This window comes from Girardinichthys multiradiatus, chromosome 24 (genome assembly GCF_021462225.1).
Source record: "Girardinichthys multiradiatus isolate DD_20200921_A chromosome 24, DD_fGirMul_XY1, whole genome shotgun sequence".
Classification (NCBI taxonomy): Eukaryota; Metazoa; Chordata; class Actinopteri; order Cyprinodontiformes; family Goodeidae; genus Girardinichthys; species Girardinichthys multiradiatus.
The window spans coordinates 3,953,647-3,975,218 of record NC_061816.1 but is presented as its reverse complement, the minus strand read 5'-3'; the positions used below and the strand labels follow the sequence as shown (position 1 = coordinate 3,975,218).

Below are 21,572 nucleotides of genomic sequence, written 5' to 3'. Positions count from 1 at the left end.
AAATTGAACAAGTTGAAGTCATTAATAATAGAAGTTATGCAGAAGCTGCAAAAAGAGTGAAGAAACCAAAAGATGTTCCAGGAAAAGTTCAGCTGAGTCCAACACCAGAGCAAAGGCAGATTAGATCAGACACAGTACTGACATTTGAAAAGATTATGCTGTTTATTGCTGATGTAATTAATTGTACAGATCAAGTTAAGCACAAGACAGAGAAAATCAAAATAATCGTGAAAGGAGCAGAGAGGTTTTTCAGTATTAAGGATATATCATGGGAGCACATAAATAAGAGATTAGGGGAAGAAGGGAGGGTAGGAGGACTGGAAGAAAGAACAAATTGATCGTCTTACAATGGAATGATAGAAGTCTAATTTCAAATGGGCAACAGTTTAAAGGATTTATTAAAGATTTTAAAGAAGAATTAGATATTATATAAATTCAGGAAACTTGGCTAAAACCAAATCTTGATTTTGTTATCAAAGGATATGAAAGCATTAGAAGAGATAGAGACAGATCATCAGGAGGAGGATGTATAATATTCATTAAAAAGGGGATTCAATTTAGAGTTTGACCTAAAGGAAAAGAGTTAGAATATATTATTATTGAAATCTGGACAAAAATTGGGAAAGTTAAAATAACACATTTTTCTAATCCATGTAAAAGACTTTCTTTAGATCTAATGGAGGAACTTGGGAAGTATTTAGAGGATAAAGTGATTTGTGGGGATTTTAATGGACATAGCTCACTATGGAGTGATCATAATGATCAAAATGGGGGTGTAATTGAAGAAATAATGGATGTGAAATATTTGGTAGTTTTAAATGATGGGAGTGGAACAACAATTAATTTGAGAGAAAATACAGTGTCAGAAATTGATTTAACATTAGTTTCAGATTCTCTAGCAGGTGTTAATGGAAAGTAATCAATAAAACAACTATAGGAAGTGATCACTTCCCTATTATAACTGAAGTAAAACTACATATAGAAAAATATTGTATAAATGGGATGAAAAAATGGTGCTTTAGATCTGCAAATTGGGAATCTTTTAGGAATAATAGTGAAATAAAACTACAAAAAACTGGAAATAAATGGTAGTATTGATGAATTTAATCCTTCTATATGTAATGCTATAATAGAAGCAGCTAATGTTTTATTTTTTAAAACAGTGTAAGTTGTAGGATTTAGTGTATGTAGGGGTATGTATAAGTATGTACAGATGTCATGTGGTCCACACTCCTTACCAGTTGGTGGCGGTAATGCTTCCTTCAGATGTATATAAAAGAAGAAGAAGGTAGAAGAGGCTTTCAAGGTAAGCCAATCAGAGGCAGAGTTCAGTTTACACAGAAACGCCCCCAGCAGCCCTGCTCAGGTAAACTAGCAGATGTAAGATGCAACAATGGCGGGTCTGGAGGGAAGATTGCGTTTTCTATGTGGAAGTACAGACACTACTTTATTCTCCTTGAGGTGTGGAAAACAATAATACATTTAGTCATGATTTCCGGTTCCGCTGGCCCCGCCCCCTCTTCCCAAACACGTGGATCTCTTCCGGGTTCTTCATCCTTTGTTCTCTGTTCGTCAGCAGCCCAGAAGCGGGAGTGTTGATAAAGCTGTAAGAGAGCTGCAGCAGCAGCAGTTGATGAACTCTGGAAAGAAGTCCAGCAGCTTGAGGAACATCTGGTCAAAGAAACTGGAGGGAAGCAGGAGCTCAAACAGCGGCAGGACGCAGCAGAGGAAGAGACACCAGATGATGGATGATGTTTTCCAGCCCAGATTAGGTTTGGATGTTTCCTTCTTCATGCCAACACTATTTTAAAAAAAATAGCAGTTAGTGCTTGGGGGCCTGATTGTCGGTCAGTTTATCTGCTGAATTACCAGATTTTAACTCTCATCTGCACCCACCTCAATCAACAAAACTAACTACACCATAACACCTCCACAATCAACTAGTTCTCCTTGTTTGGTTTGGGAAGAATATTGCCCCCTAGTGGCTGGTAGTGGCACCAAGATATGTTTGTGTTATTAATGTAATAAAGGGGATTTAATAAAACCTTTAGTTGTTTTTTTATAATCAAAGCTTTATGCTTCCTCCTGCCTTGAAATGATTTAGTAACAACAGGTCTGTTAAGGGAGTTAAACTTGTCTCGTTCATCCCAAGAGAGGAGCTGCGTTGTTACGGCCGGTGGCCGTGTGTATATTTTTTACTTTTTTTGGTTCAGTCACCAGGATTACATTAAGATCCAGGACGAGCCCCCATTAAATGTTGCAACCCAGCTCAGCCAGGGAAAGGGGAAGCGACATTAAGCCGGGTGTTGTTGGTTTTTGAATAAAAGCTATCTAAGCTTCCTTAGTTTCAGGTTTTTGACAAAAATAAAATAAAAGGAGAGTTTTAACTTCCTAAAGTGAAGCTTCTGAGCCTGCCTTCAGAAGCCCACAAAAGCTTTTAAAGGCACACAAGACAGGCAGCTGTAAGTTAAAGTTAGACACACAGGAGACAAACCCTTTAGCTGTGATGCATGTGGAAAAAGATTTGCCTAGAAGTCACAATTAAAAATACACATGAGAATCCACACAGAATAATTTGCTTGTGTGTGGAAAACGTTTTGCTTTAAAATCATATTCATACAAACACATGACAAATCCACACAGGAGAGAAAAACCCATTGGTTGAGATGCTTGTGGTAAAAGTTTTTCCTTCAAGTCATCTTTAAACAAACACACAAGGATCCGAACTGGAAACTTTTTGGATGTGATAAATGTGGTAAAAACCTAATTCATACCTAAACAAACACACTAGAATTTACAGTAAAGAAAAGCCCCTACTGGTTATGATTGTGGAAACAATTTAAGCATAATTTAAGACTCTTTTACATCATATAGCGTAGGGCTGAGTGATATGGCCTAGCAGTCCACCTCAGTAACAACAAATGATCGGTAACATTTACCTAAACATCCATCCGCCCTCTGCTGTTATAGTCCCAGAAAACAATGATGCTGGAGTCTTGGTGTTTGTTCTTCCATTGTCTGTTATCAGGTTAGCTAGCTAATGGTGGCAGAGTCGTGGAAGTCCCAGTTTCTCGTGCTTAGGAGGAGCAGCTTGCTTGTTTAGTTCCCCAGGGAGTGGATATCCACCAGGTAGATAGTGGTGTGAAAAAGTGATCTTCTCCTAAACCTAATAACTGGTTGGACTAACCCTCAACAGCAACAACTGCAATAAAGTGTTTGTGATAACATGCAATGAGTCTTTTACTGCCCTGTGGAGGAGTTTTAGTCCACTCATCTTTGCAGAATTGTTGTAATTCTGCCACGTTGGAGGGTTTTTTAACATGAACAAGCTTTTCCTCAGTTAAGATTTTAATACAGTTTTAAAGTGAACATTCATGCTTCAAACATGGGTTTTAATCCAACCAGGAGCTGTCTTACCTTCTTTGCCTCTGAAGCAACAAAACACTGAACTCCACTTTGACAAACCTCCTTAGAAACTGTTAAAGTTTCACCTCTACATGGAGTTTCTATTAAGTCTATAAAAGTCACAAATTGCAGGTGTGGCAGGATTATTGATTCTAGTTTTATTGCTGCTGATAATAACATTACATCCATGGGGAAGACCTCTCTCCTACATTCAGCAGCTAAAGGAAACCTCTGCTCCAGTGGGAGGAGTTATGGCCCGGTGTCGATGGTCCTGTTTTGGTGTCTGCAGAAAATCATATTAATGAAGTCATATTGCACCGGTTTTATATTCTTCACTCTGGCTCCCAGCAGATATTAGGATTAGTTTGTGATATTGTTACCAAAGTGCTGCTCAGAATCTGTTGATGTGTTCCTTGTCCCAGGCTAAAAGCAAAGGGGAACAGGATCTATTAGCCAGTGGGTCCAAAGCTTGATGATAGTTTGGGACTTTGTTTGTGTGACTAACAAGGAGTTTGACTTCGGTTAAACAGTCCAAGTATGGGTGAAATTTGTTTTTTCTGTGACTCTGCCTTTCCAGTGTTCATCAGAGCAACATCCTGGGGAAAGAAACTGGCTGTGGTGGCTGGTTTCAGCAGGCATTGCTCTGTAGCGCCACCTGATGGTAAAAGTCTAAACAGCTTGTTTGCAGGGTGAGTTGAATCTGCAGAAATTTTATCAGCTTTTTCATGACCCTAGACCTGTATAAGTCCTGGATGGAGGGAAGGTCAGCCCTGATGATCCTCTCTGCAGACCTGATTATTCGTTGCAGTCTGGACCTGTCCTGTTTTGTGGATGATCCAAACCACACTGAGATGGAGGAAGACAGGACAGACTGAATAATGGCAGTGGAGAAGATGACCAACAGCTTCTGGGAAAGGTTGTACTTCTTGAGTTGCCTCAGGAAGACGGTCTCTGCTGGGCCTTATTCCGAACGCTGTCTATGTGTGAGGACCATCTCAGGTTTTGAGAAACTGTGGTTCCTAGGAACCCGAAGTGGTCCACAGTTGATACAGTGTTTTAGAGGATGGTGAGGAGGGGTGTGTAGGGAGCTGATCTCCAAAAGTCCACTAACATCTCTACAGCCTTGTGGTTCTGACCACACCAGTGTCCCAGCTGGTCTACCTCCTGTCTGTATGCAGACTCGTCATCATCCTGGATCAGGCCAATAACAGTGGTGTCTTCTGCAAACTTCAGGCGTTTCACAGACGGATCTGCTGAGGTGCAGGCATTCGTGTAGGTTGAAATGTAGATTGAACGCCGAGCTGAAGCCCACAAACAGGATTCTGGCTTACATCCCTGGGTGGTCGAGGTGTTGAGGGATGAAATATAGTCCCATGTTGATTGCATCACCTGCCGACCTGTTTGCCTGGTAGGCAAACTGCGAGGGGTCCTTCAGGTGCTTCAACACCAGTAGCTCAAAAGAGGAGGGGGTCCTGTAGGCGGTCAGGCTTTTCAAGCCAGTCCAGACAGCAGTGGTGCTTCCATGTGAGAAGTTTTTTTCTAATTTTCCACCATAGTTTGTCTTTGCTGCCTTGATCTTCTTGGTCAGTTTGTTCCTGGCCTGCTTATAGGGGTTGGGAATGTGATGCCGTGCAGTTTGGAAATAGCGGTGGAAGACATAAGTAGTAGCGGGCATTTAGTTGGATCGGCGCTGTTTTGTTAAAATGGGAATGTTTTGTTGCGTCTGTAACTGCCACAGTCATTTTCATGGCCGTAAAGGAAAGGGGATTCCAAATGGATAGAGTTTTTTCAGTTTTCCAAAGTGGAAGAAAAACTACGGAGCTCAGCAGTCAGAGCTGGCTGGCAGCTATTAGGCGACCTAACATCACCTTCACCAACATTACACGACACATGTTGGTGTGTTCTCTGCGTTTCCACTCAGGTAAGTTTCATGTAGTAATATTTAAATCATTTTTCTTAGCTAAAAAGCTGCACATAAGCTGCTAAGCTTCATATGTCTAACCAGCTACCAGGGAGGAAAACTCTGCCACTACTGCCTCCATGGAGGTAACTGTTCAGATTGCTAATATGGATCAACAGAAACAACACTTAACATGACTGTTTAGCATTGCACTGGCACCAAGCGTGTAGTGGGCTAAGAAACGTTGTTTGGGAGACATGTTTTTGTGTACAGGTTATCTGCATGTACCTTAGTGAGAACAACAGTGTTGAGGTGACTTACTCAGTAAATCTGAAGATCCTGCACCCTTCCGTTGGTAAACTGCAGTTGAGCTTTCTGGGACATGTAATTTCGGAACTGCACTCACTCCACATACAAGGCAACCAAACACGTTGGGTAACTTTACTTCTAGAAGCTCATTTAAGTTGCTGGTCCACTCGCTGTGTTTGTATGGGTCGAACCTGTTAACTGACCAGATTTCTTTTTGAGGTATCGCTGTCTCCAAATGCTGTTTAGATTGTTTTGGTACGGAATCCGTGACTTGCTCTACTTACGATCCATTGCTTTCACTGGTAGCTTCTGTTAGCGATGCCGGTGTTTCCACCGACAAAATGATGGCAGCAATCCCAGAGTGCAAAGCGTCATGACGTCCATAGGGCTTGATCTCTACTGCTGTGTGCTGCTACCTTCTTTGTGTGCAGTGTCGTCAGATCTGAAGGGAACCGAGGTTTGCTGTTATTGTAAGTGTAGAAGGTCTTGGTCTGCACACACATGTCCTCCCAGAAGCTGATGTATGATGTCATCACATCAGTGAGTTGGTTTAAGTCTGTGGCTGAAGTTTCAAAAGCAGTCCAATCTGCGCTGTCAAAGCAGGCCTGTAACATCTGCTTTGACTCATCAGTCCACTTCTTAACAAGTCCGAACAACTGGTTTGGAAGTTTTTAATTTCTGCCTGTAGGTTGGGATGAGATGGACCAGAAGGTGGTCAGAAAGTCTCAAAGCAGCCCTGGTGACTGCGTGATATGCATCCTTTATAATTGTGTATCAGTTTTCCAGAATGTTTTTCTCTGGTGGGACACTTAATGTGCTGTCTGTATTTGGGAAGTTCATTGATGAGGTTTGCTCTGTTAAAATCCCCAAGAACAATGATGAGACAGTCAGGATGTTTTTTCTCCACATCTGTTATCTGCACAGCTAGATGACTTTCTGCCTCATTGATGGAGCCTTCAGGTGGAATATAAACACCAACCAGGAGGAGAACTCCCTTGGTGAATAAAACGGTTTACAGTTTATGATAAATGACTCCAGGTCAGGACTACATGTCTTCTTCACACTTTGATATCTCTGCACCAACTTTTGTTTTTATAAAATCAGATCCTGTGTCCTCGCTTTTTTCCCAATAAGTCAGTGTTACGGTCTGCTCTTAACAGCTGAAACCTGAAATCCGAAGTGCTGGTCCTCGATGCTGTATTATTTATGTCAGGGTTCAGGGCAAATGGACTGAACCTATATAGTTCCTTCCCAGTCATACAGACTACTCAAAGCGCTTGACACTAGAGCCACATTCACACAATGTGTATTAAAACATTCATACACCAACATGCAGATCGGTAGGCAACTTGAGGTTAAATGCCTTGCCCAGGGGCACATGGACATATGGCAGAAGGAAGCTAGAATCGAACTCTGTGGCCTAGTTTTAGTTATGCCAATGATTCTGTGTCTATGACACACAAGATTAAAGGAGGAACTTGATGCAGAGTAACCAACATGTCTGAGTGAAGAATTACAAAAGTTCCCACCTCAGCCTCTCCTAAGGAGACCTAGGATCCAAGAGGGTTTTGACCTTGAAATGCCGTGATAAAGTGAAGCTTTTCCTTTGTCTGATCAGAACAGTTACAGCACGGCTCCTAGGCACATGGCTGATGCTGGAAGACCGCTTCTCCCTTGCAAGGCTAAATTAATAAAACTGAGGAACTTCCTTTGTTGAATAATTTTTGTTCCACCACACTGGCAAAGAAGTTGAATAATTAAACCTCACTCACTTTCTTACCTTTTGTTTCTTACAGTATTTCATTTAATTTTAAAATTAATTTCATTTGAACTTTGTAGGCTGCACGGTGACGCAGTTAATAGCACTGTTGCCTTGCAGCAAGAAGGTCCTGAGCTCGACTCCCGGCCGGGGTTCTTTCTGCATGGAGTTTACATGTTCTCTCCGTGCATGCGTGGGTTCTCTCCGGGTACTCCGGCTTCCTCCTACAGTCCAAGAACATGACTATTAGGTTAATTGGACTCTGAATTGTGAAAAGGTGTGTGCATGGTTGTTTGTTGTCTTGCGATGGACTGGCGACCTGTCCAGGGTGTACCCCGCCTCTTAATGAGAAAGTTGGAGAATTCTACAAGTGTCAAACTAAAGTGTGTTCAAGGTGTTTTATATCTTGCAAAATATGTCCTTAATTTTTGTAAGTGTTTGTTCAATTAAGTCTGTGCAATTCATGTATGTCTTTGGAGCCAAGCCTCAACAAGAATTTCATTATGGTGACATAATGACAATAAAGATTCTTGATCCTTGATCCTTACTTCTACTTTGTTGCAGCTGTGGTTGTTTTAAAGTGTGTTACAAAGTAGTATCATACTCTGAAGTATGAACATAAAAGTTATAAAATACATAATAATTAAAACTAGAAAATTTCTGATGAAATTTAGACAGGACCTACCTCTAGAGCCAAAGGTCCTGTGGCTGGGTTAGGCTCAGCTTGTGTCAGGGTAGAACCTTGAAAAGCTTTAAAAAACTGTAAATTTCTGTGTGATTGTACCAGTGTTATGACCAAAAAAATGTTCATGTGTGCCTGAAACAGCGTCCGGGGTTCATTATGAGTTAAAACATGCCCTCTGACCTGACCTTATTATATAAAATACATAAGGCCAATGACAGTAGTTGCAGGGCTGCTTTGCACACAAGATTCAGAGGGACAATTACATGCTGGTCATTTGTTTTCCATGTGTCACAAATGTGGACACAACTGCTCTACAACAACAAACATCTTACCAGATATTTATCCAAGGAATGAAAAACAATGACCAACATTTTATAGATTTTGAGGGACGTAATTGAATGTCTGTAGGGAACAAAATCTTGGAGGTCACAGTAAATATTAGAGGACAAATTGTTGTAAAAAAAATTTGAATTTTCTATGTGAAGTATGAACAGTAAGAGCACTTTGACAAAACTAAAATCAGTGTTTCATTTTTCTTGTGAACATGGTTACTCACAGTGACGCTAGAAGTAGTAGCACATCTCTAACATCTGAGTCGCATGTTTTGACATACACTCACTGGCCACTTTATTAGGTACACCTTGCTACTTCCGGGTTGGACCCCCTTTTGGCTTCAGAACTGTCTTAATCCTTGGTGGCGTAGATTCAACAAGGTACTGGAAACATTCCTCAAAGAGTTTGGTCCATATTGACATGACAGCATCACACAGATGCTGCAGATTTGTCGCCTGCATCCATGATGCGAATCTCCTGTTCCACCACATCCCAAAGATGCTCTATTGGATTGAGGTCTGGTGACTGTGGAGGTCATTTGAGTACAGTGAACTCATTGTCATGTTCAAGAAACCAATCTGAGATGATTCATACTTTATGACATGGCACGCTATCCTGCCGGAAGTAACCATCAGAAGATGGGTACACTGTGGTCATAAAGTTATATGGTCAGCAACAATACTCAGGTAGGCTGTGGCATTGACACGATGCTCAATTGGTACCAAGGGGTCCAAAGTGTGCCAAGAAAATATCCCCCACACCATTACACCACCACCACCAGCCTGAACCGTTGATACAAGGCAGGATGGATCCATGCTTTCATGTTGTTGAAGTCAAATTCTGACCCTAATGTCCGAATGTCGCAGCTGAAATCGAGACTCATCAGACCAGGCAACGTTTTTCCAGTCTTCTATTGTCCAATTTTGTTGAGCCTGTACCAATTGTACCCTCAGTTTTCTGTTCTTAACTGAAATGAGTGGCACCTGGTGTGGTCTTCTGCTCTTGTAGCCCATCCGCCTCAAGGTTCGACGTGTTGTAGGTTCAGAGATGCTCTTCTGCATGCCTTGGTTGTAACGAGTGGTTATTTGAGTTACTGTTTCCTTTCTATCGGCTCGAACCAGTCTGGCCATTCTCCTCTGACCTCTGGCATCAATAAGGCATTTGCGCCCACTGAACTGCTGCTCACTGGATATTTTCTCTTTTTCGGACCATTCTCTGTAAACCCTAGAGATGGTAGGGCGTGAAAATTCCAGCAGATCAGCAGTTTCTAAAATACTCAGACCAGCCTGTCTGGCACCAACAACTATGCCACATTCAATGTCACCTAAATCACCTTTCTTCCCCATTCGGATGCTCGGTTTGAACTGCAGCAGATAATATCGACCATGTCTACATGCCGAAATGCATTGAGTTGCTGCCATGTGATTGGCTGATTAGAAATTTGTGTTAACGAGCAGTTGGACTGGTGTACCTAAATAAAGTGGCTGGTGAGTGTATTTCAGATTGTTTATCTAGTTCTGATCTTTATCATCTTTGTAACATTGTCAAGGTAAAGTTGTTCATTATGCATATAAAGTGTTTCAATTATGTCTGCAGATTTTAAAGAAGAGGCTCCTGAAGAACAGAGTCCTGATATGGACCAGCAGGAACTGGAGCTCCTCCACATAAAAGAGGAAAGTGAAAGAATCTGGACCAGCCAGGATGGAGAACAACTGAATGTGAAGGAGGAGACTGATGATACCAGGTTTCCAGTAACTGTTGTTAATATGAAGAGTGAAGAGGATGAAGAGAAACCTCTGTTCTCTCAGCTTCATCAACACCACACAGACGACAGAGATCTTCCAAGAAGTATCTCAACTGACCAGATAAAAGCAGAAATTAAAGAAGAGGACTGTGGAACAGCAGAAATCAGCATAAACCCAGATCTAAATACTCATGGAGGCTCTTCCAACTATTTAGAGACTAAAGACGGTGAAGATGATGAAGAGGATGATGATGTGAAGCATCATAAATCTGAGCTTAAACACTTATCAGACTCTGAAACTGAAGACAGTGAGGAGGATTGGAAGGAGAGCAGGACTTCAGGATCAGGCAGAAACACTGTCAACAAATCTTTGAGCTGCTCTGAGTGTGGAGGAAAATTTGCTAACAGACGCTCTCTTCAGAGTCACATGACATGTCATCCAAGATTAACGTCTTCAGATTGTTCTGGTAATGAGATTTGTTTCAGAGAAAAGAAAATTATAGATTCACTGACAAATGTCCAGAAAGGTAGTAAAACATTTAATTGTGGTGAGTGTGGTCAAGGTTTTACCAGGAAATATAATTTAAAACGACACACAAAAGTCCATACTGGGGAGAAACCTTTTATTTGTGATGCATGTGGAAAAAGATTTTCCTCCAAGTCAAAATTAAACACACACATGAGAATCCACACAGGAGACAAACCTTTTGTTTGTGATGCTTGTGGAAAAAGATTTGTCTACAAGTCAGCTTTAAACAGGCACTTGAGAATTCACAAAGGAGACAAACCCTTTGCTTGTGATGTATGTGGAAAAAGATTTGTCTTCAAGTCACAATTAAACACACACATGAGAATCCACACAGGAGACAAACCCTTTCCTTGTGATGTATGTGGAAAAAGCTTTGTGCAGAAGTCAACTTTAGATAAACACATGAGAATTCACACAGGAGATAAACCTTTTGGTTGTGATGCATGTGGGAAAAGATTTGTGCAGATGTCAACTTTAGATAAACACATGAGAATCCACACAGGATATAAACCTTTTGGTTGTGATGCATGTGGGAAAAGATTTTACTACAAGTCAGAATTAAATACACACATGAGAATTCACACAGGAGATGAACCTTTTAGTTGTGATGCATGTGGAAAAAGATTTGTCTACAAGTCAGTTTTGAACAGGCACATGAGAATTCACACAGGAGACAAACCCTTTGGTTGTGATGCATGTGGAAAAAGATTTGTCTTCAAGTCACAATTAAACAGACACATGAGAATTCACACAGGATATAAACCTTTTAGTTGTGATGCATGTGGAAAAAGATTTGTCTACAAGTCAGTTTTGAACAGGCACATGAGAATTCACACAGGAGACAAACCCTTTGGTTGTGATGCATGTTGAAAAAGTTTTGCTTCAAAATCATATTTATACAAACACATGACAAATCCACACAGGAGAGAAAAAAAACATTTGGTTCAGATGCTTGTGGCAACTTCTTTGCCTTCAAGTCATCTTTAAACATACACAAAAGAATCCAAACTGGAGAGACACTTTTTCTGATGAAATAAAAGATAAACCCTTTGCTGGTTATGATTGTAGAAAAGATTTAAGCATAATTTAAGACCCTCTTTACACCATATTGCGTACGTCCCGGGAAGCAATGTTTTTCCACATCTGTTATCAGTTTAGCTAGCCAATAGTGGCAGATTCGTGTAAGTCCCAGTTGCTTGTGCTGAAAAGCAGCAGCAGCTCGCTTATTTAGTTTGCCTGGGAGTGGCTATTCACCAGATAGTGGTGGTGAAAAAGTGTTTGCCACCTAAACCTAACAACTGGTTGGGCTAACCCTCAACAGCAACAACTGCAATAAACCGTTTGCTATAACATGCAATGAGTCTTTTACAGCCCTGCGGAGGAATTTTGGTCCACTAATCTTTGCAGAATTGTTGTAATTCTGTCACGTTGGAGGTTTTTCGAGCATAAACAAGCTTTTTCTCAGTTAAGATTATAATACAGTTTTAAAGTGAAAAGTCACACATTAACTGTGACTGTCTTATCTTTTTCAGAAGTGTAAAACTACAAGTATAATCACAGCAACATGTATGATGATTTTCTATTTTTCTACAATTATTAAATGTAATGAAGAGGGGTAATGTTAATCAATTGTGATGTATGAATAAAAATGAAGTGATGTTTTTTTTTTTAGCTGTAACTGGTATGAGAGCAAGAAGCAGATAAATACTGTGTTAGAAAGCTTGAGGCTGAGCAGATAAGGAGGGCACTATGGCTTGGGAGCCAGAGGCGGCAGAGACATAACATTAGGACGGGAGGGGCAGAGCCAGCTCACGGGAACTGGGCATGGATGGAAGGTCAACGAGCAAGCTCAAGTCATAACAAGCATGGGAGCGAAAAACGAGAAGCCAGTTTCATACTGTTTTTCATCAGTCATGAAGGTCAAAAAAACAGGCAAAGGTCATCGGACCAGGATGGGAGCGGCAGTCATGAAAGTCAAAAAACAGGCAAAAGTCATAACACAGGGAGCCAGCTGGGGGCTGTTTATGACTCTGTCTACGGAGGCCAAGAGACAGCAACAAAAAATCACGGCAACCATGTAACTCAATGATTGGATAGCTTGCCCAGCAACAGGGGATGAGCAGTGAGGCTATCTGCACTATAAAAACTGCCAAAGAAAGAAACGGGGTTGTTTCCTCGCAGAAGACCAGCGAACAAGATGGGACAAAGAAAGAAGCTACAGATGAATCAGAAGACCGGAGACGCAGCCCCGCTGACAATTCTGCATTATAGAGAGGATCAACCCGTGTGCCCTGAGAAGAGCTGCAACTCAGAATTGAGAATCTGAATTTCATCTGTTGCATTTTTACCAAGACAATTGAAATGAACTTGGTCAGTGAACAACTGATTGCTCTAAGTTTCAGGCTTCTGGAAATCTTGAACCAACCTCAATTACACCTCAAAGGTTTCCTACAACTATTCAGGCTCTGGAAGCTACCGACTTTTGAAACATATGCCAACAAAGTTTCCGTTTTTTAAATTGAAAATTTTTTTTTTTTCAACTTTACCATTGAAACCCCGAGCATCAGCGCCTGTCCACGTAGAGGAAGAAAACTGAAGATTTGCCTCTCATCCAAGAAAACAATCACTTGTTGCCTATTGAAGAAATCATTCCAGTCGGATCCATGGTGAACCTCCGTCTCCAAAGCCTCTTCAGCCTTACCAGTTTCAGCTTTAGGGTAAGATAGGTTAAGTTGATTTATTTATTTCTATTATTCAATTTTTTTAAGTTTTGCTGATTGTTAATCTGTTACTGGCACCTGCAAAAGCATTACTAATTAAATAAAGCATATAAAATTCTAGATTTATTGTGGACAGTCAATTATTTGAGTCTCCTTATTTTTGGGTTTTTCGTTGGTGGTAAAAAGTCTTGTTGCCTGGTTCCAAATGATTTTAGGAGGTTTTTATAGGTTGCCTTAAGCCAAACTTGTTAAAACAATGCCCTAGGGGCTCGTGCTGAGCCACTAAAATCAACCTAACCCATATACCAATTGAAAGTTGTAAAATAGGTAATGAGCCGCCGTTAACAGAAGTAACTGTCGAGGAGTGGATGACTGCTGTGGACTACTCAGTTGTCCAGCCTACCAGTTGAAGAAGGGTGAGACTTTTGGATGCAGGCTGTTAGAGGTTAGGCGTGTCATTTCCCGACACCAGCTTAAACAGATTTTCCAGTAAACCTGCTAAGTAAGACCATCCAGGTTTAGGGAAGTCCGGAACCGTTGGATGGAGAACTGGATTGAGCAATCCCCTTAGAAATAGGGAAGTAGGAGGGAAGGGTTAGTTCATCGGACAACAAAACCATCAGTTAAATGTACCCAAAACTGCAGTTATCGCTCCTTTAAGTCTTTTTGAGTTTTTACGGATCCCGTTTGGCCTTAAAGGTGCTACACAGACGTTCCAGCGAATCATGGACTCGTTACTGCAGGGCATGCTGTTTTTGTTTGTCTATTTGGATAATATCCTGGTGCCTTGTCCTTCTGCGGAGGAACACATGGTGCATCTCCAGGAGCTGTTTGTGCAGCTCAGTGAGCATGGCCTGATCGTCCACTGTAGAGACAGTGGACAGTCACTGGCGTTGACTTTGCAGCAATCCCTCATACTGAGCATGCATGTAGCGACAGTGGAGAGGAAAAACTCCCTTTTAACAGGAAGAAACCTCCAGCAGAACCAGAACCGGGCTCAGTGTGAGCGGCCATCTGTCACGACCGACTGGGGGTTAGAGAGAACAGAGCAGAGACACAGAGAACAAAGAAGCACTGATCAAGGAGTACTTTCTATGGGAAGGAAAAGTAAATGTTAATGGATGTAGCTCCTTTAGTCATTTCACCTAGAAAGAAAGAACAGATAAACTCTGAGCCAGTTTTCAAGGTTAGAGTCTGAAAGAGAGCACATATAATTAGTTACAGTAAAAGTTCAGTCAATTTCCATGTCTAGGAGAGAGAAAGGGTTAAACACTAAAAGACAGGGCTATGTGGATCATCGGTAGAGGGTGAGCATTAAGTTGTTACCAGCAGAAGCTCGGACAATTCCCCTCTCCAGAAATGTGTCACAGGTAGACACAGAGTCAGGCCAGGTGTAGCTTCTAGGAAGAGAAAAGAGAGAACAAAGTTAAAAGCTGAAATAACAGCAAATAATGCAAAATTGGAGAGTAGTGTGAGAATGTAGCGAAGACGGTGAAAGTGGTTATTATTTCCTCCAGCAGCCTAAGCCTATAGCAGCATAACTACACAGATAGTTTCAGTTCAGATTATTTAGTTAAATGGCGCTTATTTACAACAATGTCGTCTCAAGGAACCCCACAAAGGGTCCCACTGATGGTCATTGTTATACTAAAAACCACAATGATTGGGATACCTCTCTCTGTCAGACTGATTATAACCATTGGAAAAGAGAAGGGGTCACACAGGTAGCAGAAATGGAGGGTGTGTTGCATTCTGCTTTCCTTTCATTATTTTCTCTACCACTGGGTCATGCTTTGCAATCATTTCTAATATTTCTAAGAAGTTTCCTCTGTTAGCTGCCTCCTCTGTCTCACGGTGACCTCGTTGTTTTGTGTTGCAGTCAAAAGGAGCACTTCAGCCACTGTTTTAATATATTTTCCATTCTCTTTTATTTTCTGTTTATATGCTTCATTGAGAGCATCACATATTGAAGAATCGGTTAGTGCTGCCTTCTTGTGCTCACCCCATGCAAACATGGCATTGACATGACCCTTTGACCTTTCATGTACTTTAAATCCATCGCCTTTTTCCAGTTCCAGAATCCCATAGATGAAGTAAATGCAGATGCTTGAGTATTTAGCAAAGAAAAATGTCTGCACACAAATCAGTAGGCAGAGTTTTTACTTTGTGAGACTCAAGCCATGGGTGCTGTTTGTAACACTCGCCTTTGAAGGACCTCTTCCTGTCGCCTTGCAGGGTTTGTGGGAAAATGCTGAGACGAGGACCTGCTGCTCTGGACGGTGAAATGTCTGTAAAATATAAAGAATCGTGATAAGCACTTGCTTCAGTTTTTACAAGGTTTTATTCAAAATGACAAGTTACAAATTGAAAATGTGATCCATATTTCAATGTTACTTAAAATGAAAGAAGGAAATCATAATGCTGTGTGAACTGAAAGATAAAATGTCCCAACATACCGTACGGTCCAGGTGGAGCAGCAGGTACAACATTAGGAGGATCTCTGTCATCAGTGTCGCCTGAAGCAGTAAAAACAACAACCATTAAACAGACTGAATGTGGAGAGATTAGTGTCACATATTGTTCTTGATATTCTATTGAGATTTTCTATGTTTAGGTCTGACGTTTTCTATGTATTCACATAGAAATATCAAACACAATTAGACAATCTTTTGTTTTTTATAGTAAATGAACTCAAGTATGAGAGAGAGAACACAACAACTTCAAGTAACATGTTCATGAATTACATCTGAACCTGACATACCTGCTTAGTAGGTGGAGCTCCAGACAATGTTGGTTCACAACCAGTTTCCTCCTCTAAGTGTTGCTGGTCAACTGTGGGAATACAAGGATGGTTTAAAATGACACACACACACACACACACACCTTGTTCTTCTGTCTTCACATTTGTCAACTGTTTTAATTGTGTGTGTCGTATTTCAGAAAGTTGTAACTGTAATTCAAACTCTCCATGCATAACCTACCATCCTGTATTGGGGGAGTGGACGGCTCATCATCTTCATCACCAGGCTGCTGGCTTGTGTGGACCTTTGTGCTGCTGCTGGTAGAAGCTGAAGAAGCTCTGAAGATCTTTGCTTCTCTTCATCTTCTCTTAATATCTCTGGAGGAAATGTAATTCAATCACTCAATCATGCAACCAATCAATCATTCAATCAACCAGTCAGTCAACTCACTTCGTGCAGCTAGAACTACAATATCAAGAGGGATCATTGAATTGAGTTTAAATCAGTGTACAAATTTAAGGTGTTTCTGGGGCTTTGACTTCATTAAAAACGTTTAGAAAACAAGGAAGTTTCAACAATCTGTATAATTATGTTCTTTTTACACTTAATAGCACAATCAACACATTGGATCTCTAACATTTGTGGCATTTGAATGCAGGTTGGTCTGCCTATTGTCTAAAATATGTGAGTTGTGAAAATGAAGCCTAGTCCTTAATCTCTAAGAGAAAAAAGTATCTAAACAGCATTTAAAACACAGAGCAAATACAGCGCTGGAAAAAAGTGCTGAACCAACCTTAAATATGTTAAGAATGTATAACCAATCAATGTACAGTTCAATGTTTTTCTTTAAGATCATTTAGTATTTTGGTTGTATTTCAAACTGCATGGTGTCCTGATTTATTTCCCCAGAACTGCAAATAAGCCCGTTTGTTGTTGACACGACTGTCACATTTCTTCCACTGCTTAGTGAAAAATATGACATCAGCTTTAGATATTGAACACACACATCAGCAAAATAACCCCAGTCTTCAGTCCAGACCCGTTTCATCTTCAATTTATCTCATTAATAACAACAAAAAAGCAACTGAGGTTAAAACTAACTTGCTTTGCAGGCTGCTGCTACACTAGTTAACTTGTTCTTGTCTTTTAGCTGCTGCTACTTATATAAAGTTTGCTAAATAAAGTTTTTTCCTACACATTCAGAGCAAATTCCGACTTAATAAAACATTAAATAAAATATAATAAAATATTACATACCTCTCAATTGTCTGAATCCGTTTTTATCCAGTTCCAATGAATGCTGTCTCTGTTAGAGCTTAGCTGCAGGCAGCAAGATGCAGCGTGGCTCTACTGACCTCTGACCTGCAAGGTCACTCGAGAAAACCTCCGCTGATTAGAAATCAGCTCTGCAGCCTCAGTCATTATTGTGTTAAACGTGCAAAACTGATCCTAGATCCGTCAGTCAGACATCACCATTGATTGACAGCGTTTCTCTTGTTTCTTGAGTTGACGAAGTTGAACAACGACCAGGGGTGGCGCGCTGACCCTTGCCCCCCCCCCTAAAATCACCATTGAAGAAAAACAATCCATCCTGTTGAACAATAAATATGATGAATATCTGTAGTTACAACACATCACCACCAGAGGGCAGTGACTAGTTATAAAGAAACAAAACTGTTAAACTTTATATTTTCATTAAATACTTTCTGATTACATCTATTGATATAACCCTGTAAATAACAATCTACATATTTTATACATGTATGTTATTAGAGATGGACATTCATTAATAATCATAGAGACACATATAGAGATACACATAATAATAATTTAACAAACAAAAACAAAAATTAAGATTTTAATCATTTTGGCCCTAAACTCGGTCTTGATACCGCCCTCCTGTGGTCGCAGACAGTAATTACACACTACAATCGTTTACATTAGTTTAATAATGAATTTGATTAATGATAAAAATATTAGTGACTGTAAACTGAAAGACAGATGCTGCTGTTCAACATCAGCTTGTAGATCTGCAGCTGCTGATGATCTGAGTTTGTGTGTAAAACAGGAAGCAGAAGTGAAGATCAGCTTCAGAGCTAAAAACCTCCTCCAAGGTGTCTCAACCTGCTGCTGGAGTCTGTTAGCATCGGTAGCTCCGCTCTGAGTCTCTGTGGAGCTGCTTCTAATTCACTCTAACAGAGAAAATGATGATTTTATAGTTTTCTTTAAGTTGAAACTGTTTTCTCCCTGAAATATTAGACTTTTAGTCAGAAAACGATGAAATAAGTTCTTTGCTGAGGAGACTTTATGACAATACACTGAATTATAAAGCTAGCTGCCATATTTATATTAACAGGATGTTTCTGATGAGACTAAATTAAACCCTGCAGGGAATCTTATTCATGTTTAACAACAGTAATTTAAGCTGATTTTATTGACTGATAAAAACTTAAATTACAACAAACATAAACAATACATCTAATTGAACAATATGAATAATAGTAATTACAATAACTCACCACCATTGAGAAATAAGTATTTGTTATTATTATTATTATTTATAATTAAACATAGTTATCATGAATTGTTTCCTTTGTGTCTATTAGTTTTCACCTCATTTAGCTAAAAACAAAATATAACAAAAATCAGACATAATGTCCTTCTGCTGTGAAAACAATAAATACAAGTCCTTCTCAAAATATTAGCATATTGTGATAAAGTTAATTATTTTCCATAATGTAATGATGAAAATTTAACATTCATATATTTTAGATTCATTGCACACTAACTGAAATATTTCAGGTCTTTTATTGTCTTAATACGGATGATTTTGGCATACAGCTCATGAAAACCCAAAATTCCTATCTCACAAAATTAGCATATTTCATCCGACCAATAAAAGAAAAGTGTTTTTAATACAAAAAACGTCAACCTTCAAATAATCATGTACAGTTATGCACTCAATACTTGGTCGGGAATCCTTTGGCAGACATTACTGCTTCAATGTGGTGTGGCATGGAGGCAATCAGCCTGTGGCACTGCTGAGGTCTTATGGAGGCCCAGGATGCTTCGATAGCGGCCTTTAGCTCATCCAGAGTGTTGGGTCTTGAGTCTCTCAACGTTCTCTTCACAATATCCCACAGATTCTCTATGGGGTTCAGGTCAGGAGAGTTGGCAGGCCAATTGAGCACAGTGATACCATGGTCAGTAAACCATTTACCAGTGGTTTTGGCACTGTGAGCAGGTGCCAGGTCGTGCTGAAAAATGAAATCTTCATCTCCATAAAGCTTTTCAGCAGATGGAAGCATGAAGTGCTTCAAAATCTCCTGATAGCTAGCTGCATTGACCCTGCCCTTGATAAAACACAGTGGACCAACACCAGCAGCTGACACGGCACCCCAGACCATCACTGACTGTGGGTACTTGACACTGGACTTCTGGCATTTTGGCATTTCCTTCTCCCCAGTCTTCCTCCAGACTCTGGCACCTTGATTTATATTGAAATATTTTAATTAGTGTGCAATGAATCTAAAATATATGAATGTTAAATTTTCATCATGACATTATGGAAAATAATGAACTTTATCACAATATGCTAATATTTTGAGAAGGACCTGTATAACTAAATAGACTGTATGAATTATCCTGAAAATAAAAATCTACATATTTCAGACTCATATTTACAGTGAAGTTGATCAGAGACAGACCACAAGGTGTCAAACAACTGTATAGAAATAGTAAAATTATTTATCATTCTTTAGTTATTTTCAAAGTTGTAAAATATGCTGTTTTAAATTTAATCAAGTTTATTTATGGTAAAAAACAATAATGAGAAAGGAATCAGGGTTTAATTAAGAAAATAATAAATTTGCCTCAGCAAAGAGTTGAATTGGCTGATTTCTGACTAAAAGTAAAATGTTTCAGGGAGAAAACAGCTTTCCACTTAAAGATCCTTTTATTCCACTAATAACGGAGGAAACTATTAACGTGTTTTTATTGCCTTAATGTGAAAGGACAGACCGGAAGTGAATGATCTGTAAATTCTTCACCTTGATTAATTAGCTGCAGTTACCGTCTGTGTCCAGTAGAGGGAAATAATAACCGCCCTGCTCTGATAAAGAGTTTAATTTTGCGGCTCCGCTGCTAAGACATCATCATTATTCTGACTGTTTCCATAATTTAACATTTCATAAATATTTTCCTAACTTTAAAGTAGAAGCTCAGCATCTTAGCGTTTAAAGCAGAGTTGTAGAGCTTAGTTTCATCTGTCTGTTGGAGCTGAACCTCTGCTTGGAGTTTAGGAGCCACAGCTCCTCTGAAGCTGCTGCTGCAGTCTGTTAGCATCGGTAGCTCCGCTCTGAGTCTCTGTGGAGCTGTTTTCAACTCTGTGGAGCTGCTTCTAATTCACAATTACTGAGAAAACATTGAAGAAACCCAGGAGAAGAATCTGTATTCATTTATCTGACTGGGAACCAGTTAACTCGCTGATCTGAAGCTGGAAACCAGTTAGCTACAGCGCTACAAACCTTTTTTATTAACCAAAACAGTAAAATATTCATAGAGAAAAACACACAAAGAGTTTAAGACATCGACATCTTCACATTTACAGATTTTTCTGTATCAGACAACTTAAATATGCCTCCTTAACTAATTGGGACAAAATTAGGACAAAACTAATAAGAGGAGAAAGAAATTATCTACATTAAAAACAAGAAACTTGCTAACATCACACCTGATGGAGAGAATTAACATTTCTAATAGTTACATTTTACAGCAAACTATACAAACAAAAATATCTTAACAAAAACTAAAATAAATATGTTAAAATGGGTTAATAACAAATTCAATTCTGCTATGAAAGATAAACAGGGGCTGAATTCATTTATTTAAAGTATAAAATAACAAAAACTCATTTTTTGACATCTTCTCAGTTGGTGAAGATTTTATGAAACAACATTTATGAATATTAAATCTGTTAAACTAACACTGGACAAAAAGGATTGGAATCCGGGAAGATGCAACCCGTATTTTTTTCCGTATTTTTCAAAGATATAGGACATATCCGAAGATATGCAAAATGCATATTTGAGGTATGCAAATTCCGGATAATTCAGGATCGGGACTACTTTGCATCTGGAGATATCCGGACTTCGGATACTTATGTCTGGAGTATACTGATAAAATCCAACACACGGATTTTCAGAGGATCCACCCACGATCTTCTTGCCTTTTAAACGGATTTTCCTAATATCTCTCGACACGTATCCTGAAGTATACACTAATATCCTGGGCCCGCATTCTCCTAAGATCCTATTAAGGATTTCTTTGTATATTGAATGCATCTTTTGAAGATTTCCCGTTATCCTTACATATCCTGAGCTTTTATTCTCAGAAGATCCCAAATTGGATTTTCTTGCATTTTTTCTGGATCTTCTGAAGATCTCGAT

At 39.7% G+C, this 21,572-nt stretch overlaps 1 protein-coding gene and 1 pseudogene across 1 annotated transcript; one reads left to right on the top strand and one right to left on the bottom strand.

The window, feature by feature from the left end:
- LOC124861450 overlaps positions 1-21,572 on the bottom strand; it is a 700,723-nt pseudogene that overhangs the window by 636,239 nt on the left and 42,912 nt on the right.
- On the top strand, positions 1,375-11,681 carry LOC124861503 (gastrula zinc finger protein XlCGF57.1-like). Its single transcript, XM_047355304.1, has 2 exons — positions 1,375-1,772; positions 9,988-11,681. The coding sequence occupies exons 1-2, from the start codon at positions 1,634-1,636 to the stop codon at positions 11,532-11,534; spliced, it is 1,686 nt and encodes a 561-aa protein (XP_047211260.1). The 5' UTR covers positions 1,375-1,633; the 3' UTR covers positions 11,535-11,681.

Excerpts from the sequence above, each read along its gene's own strand:
- LOC124861503 (XM_047355304.1), top strand. The coding sequence starts at position 1,634 with ATGAACTCTGGAAAGAAGTCCAGCAGCTTGAGGAACATCTGGTCAAAG. Across the intron at positions 1,773-9,987 it reads TGTTTTCCAGCCCAGATTAG|ATTTTAAAGAAGAGGCTCCT; the intron begins GTTTGGATGTTT and ends TTATGTCTGCAG.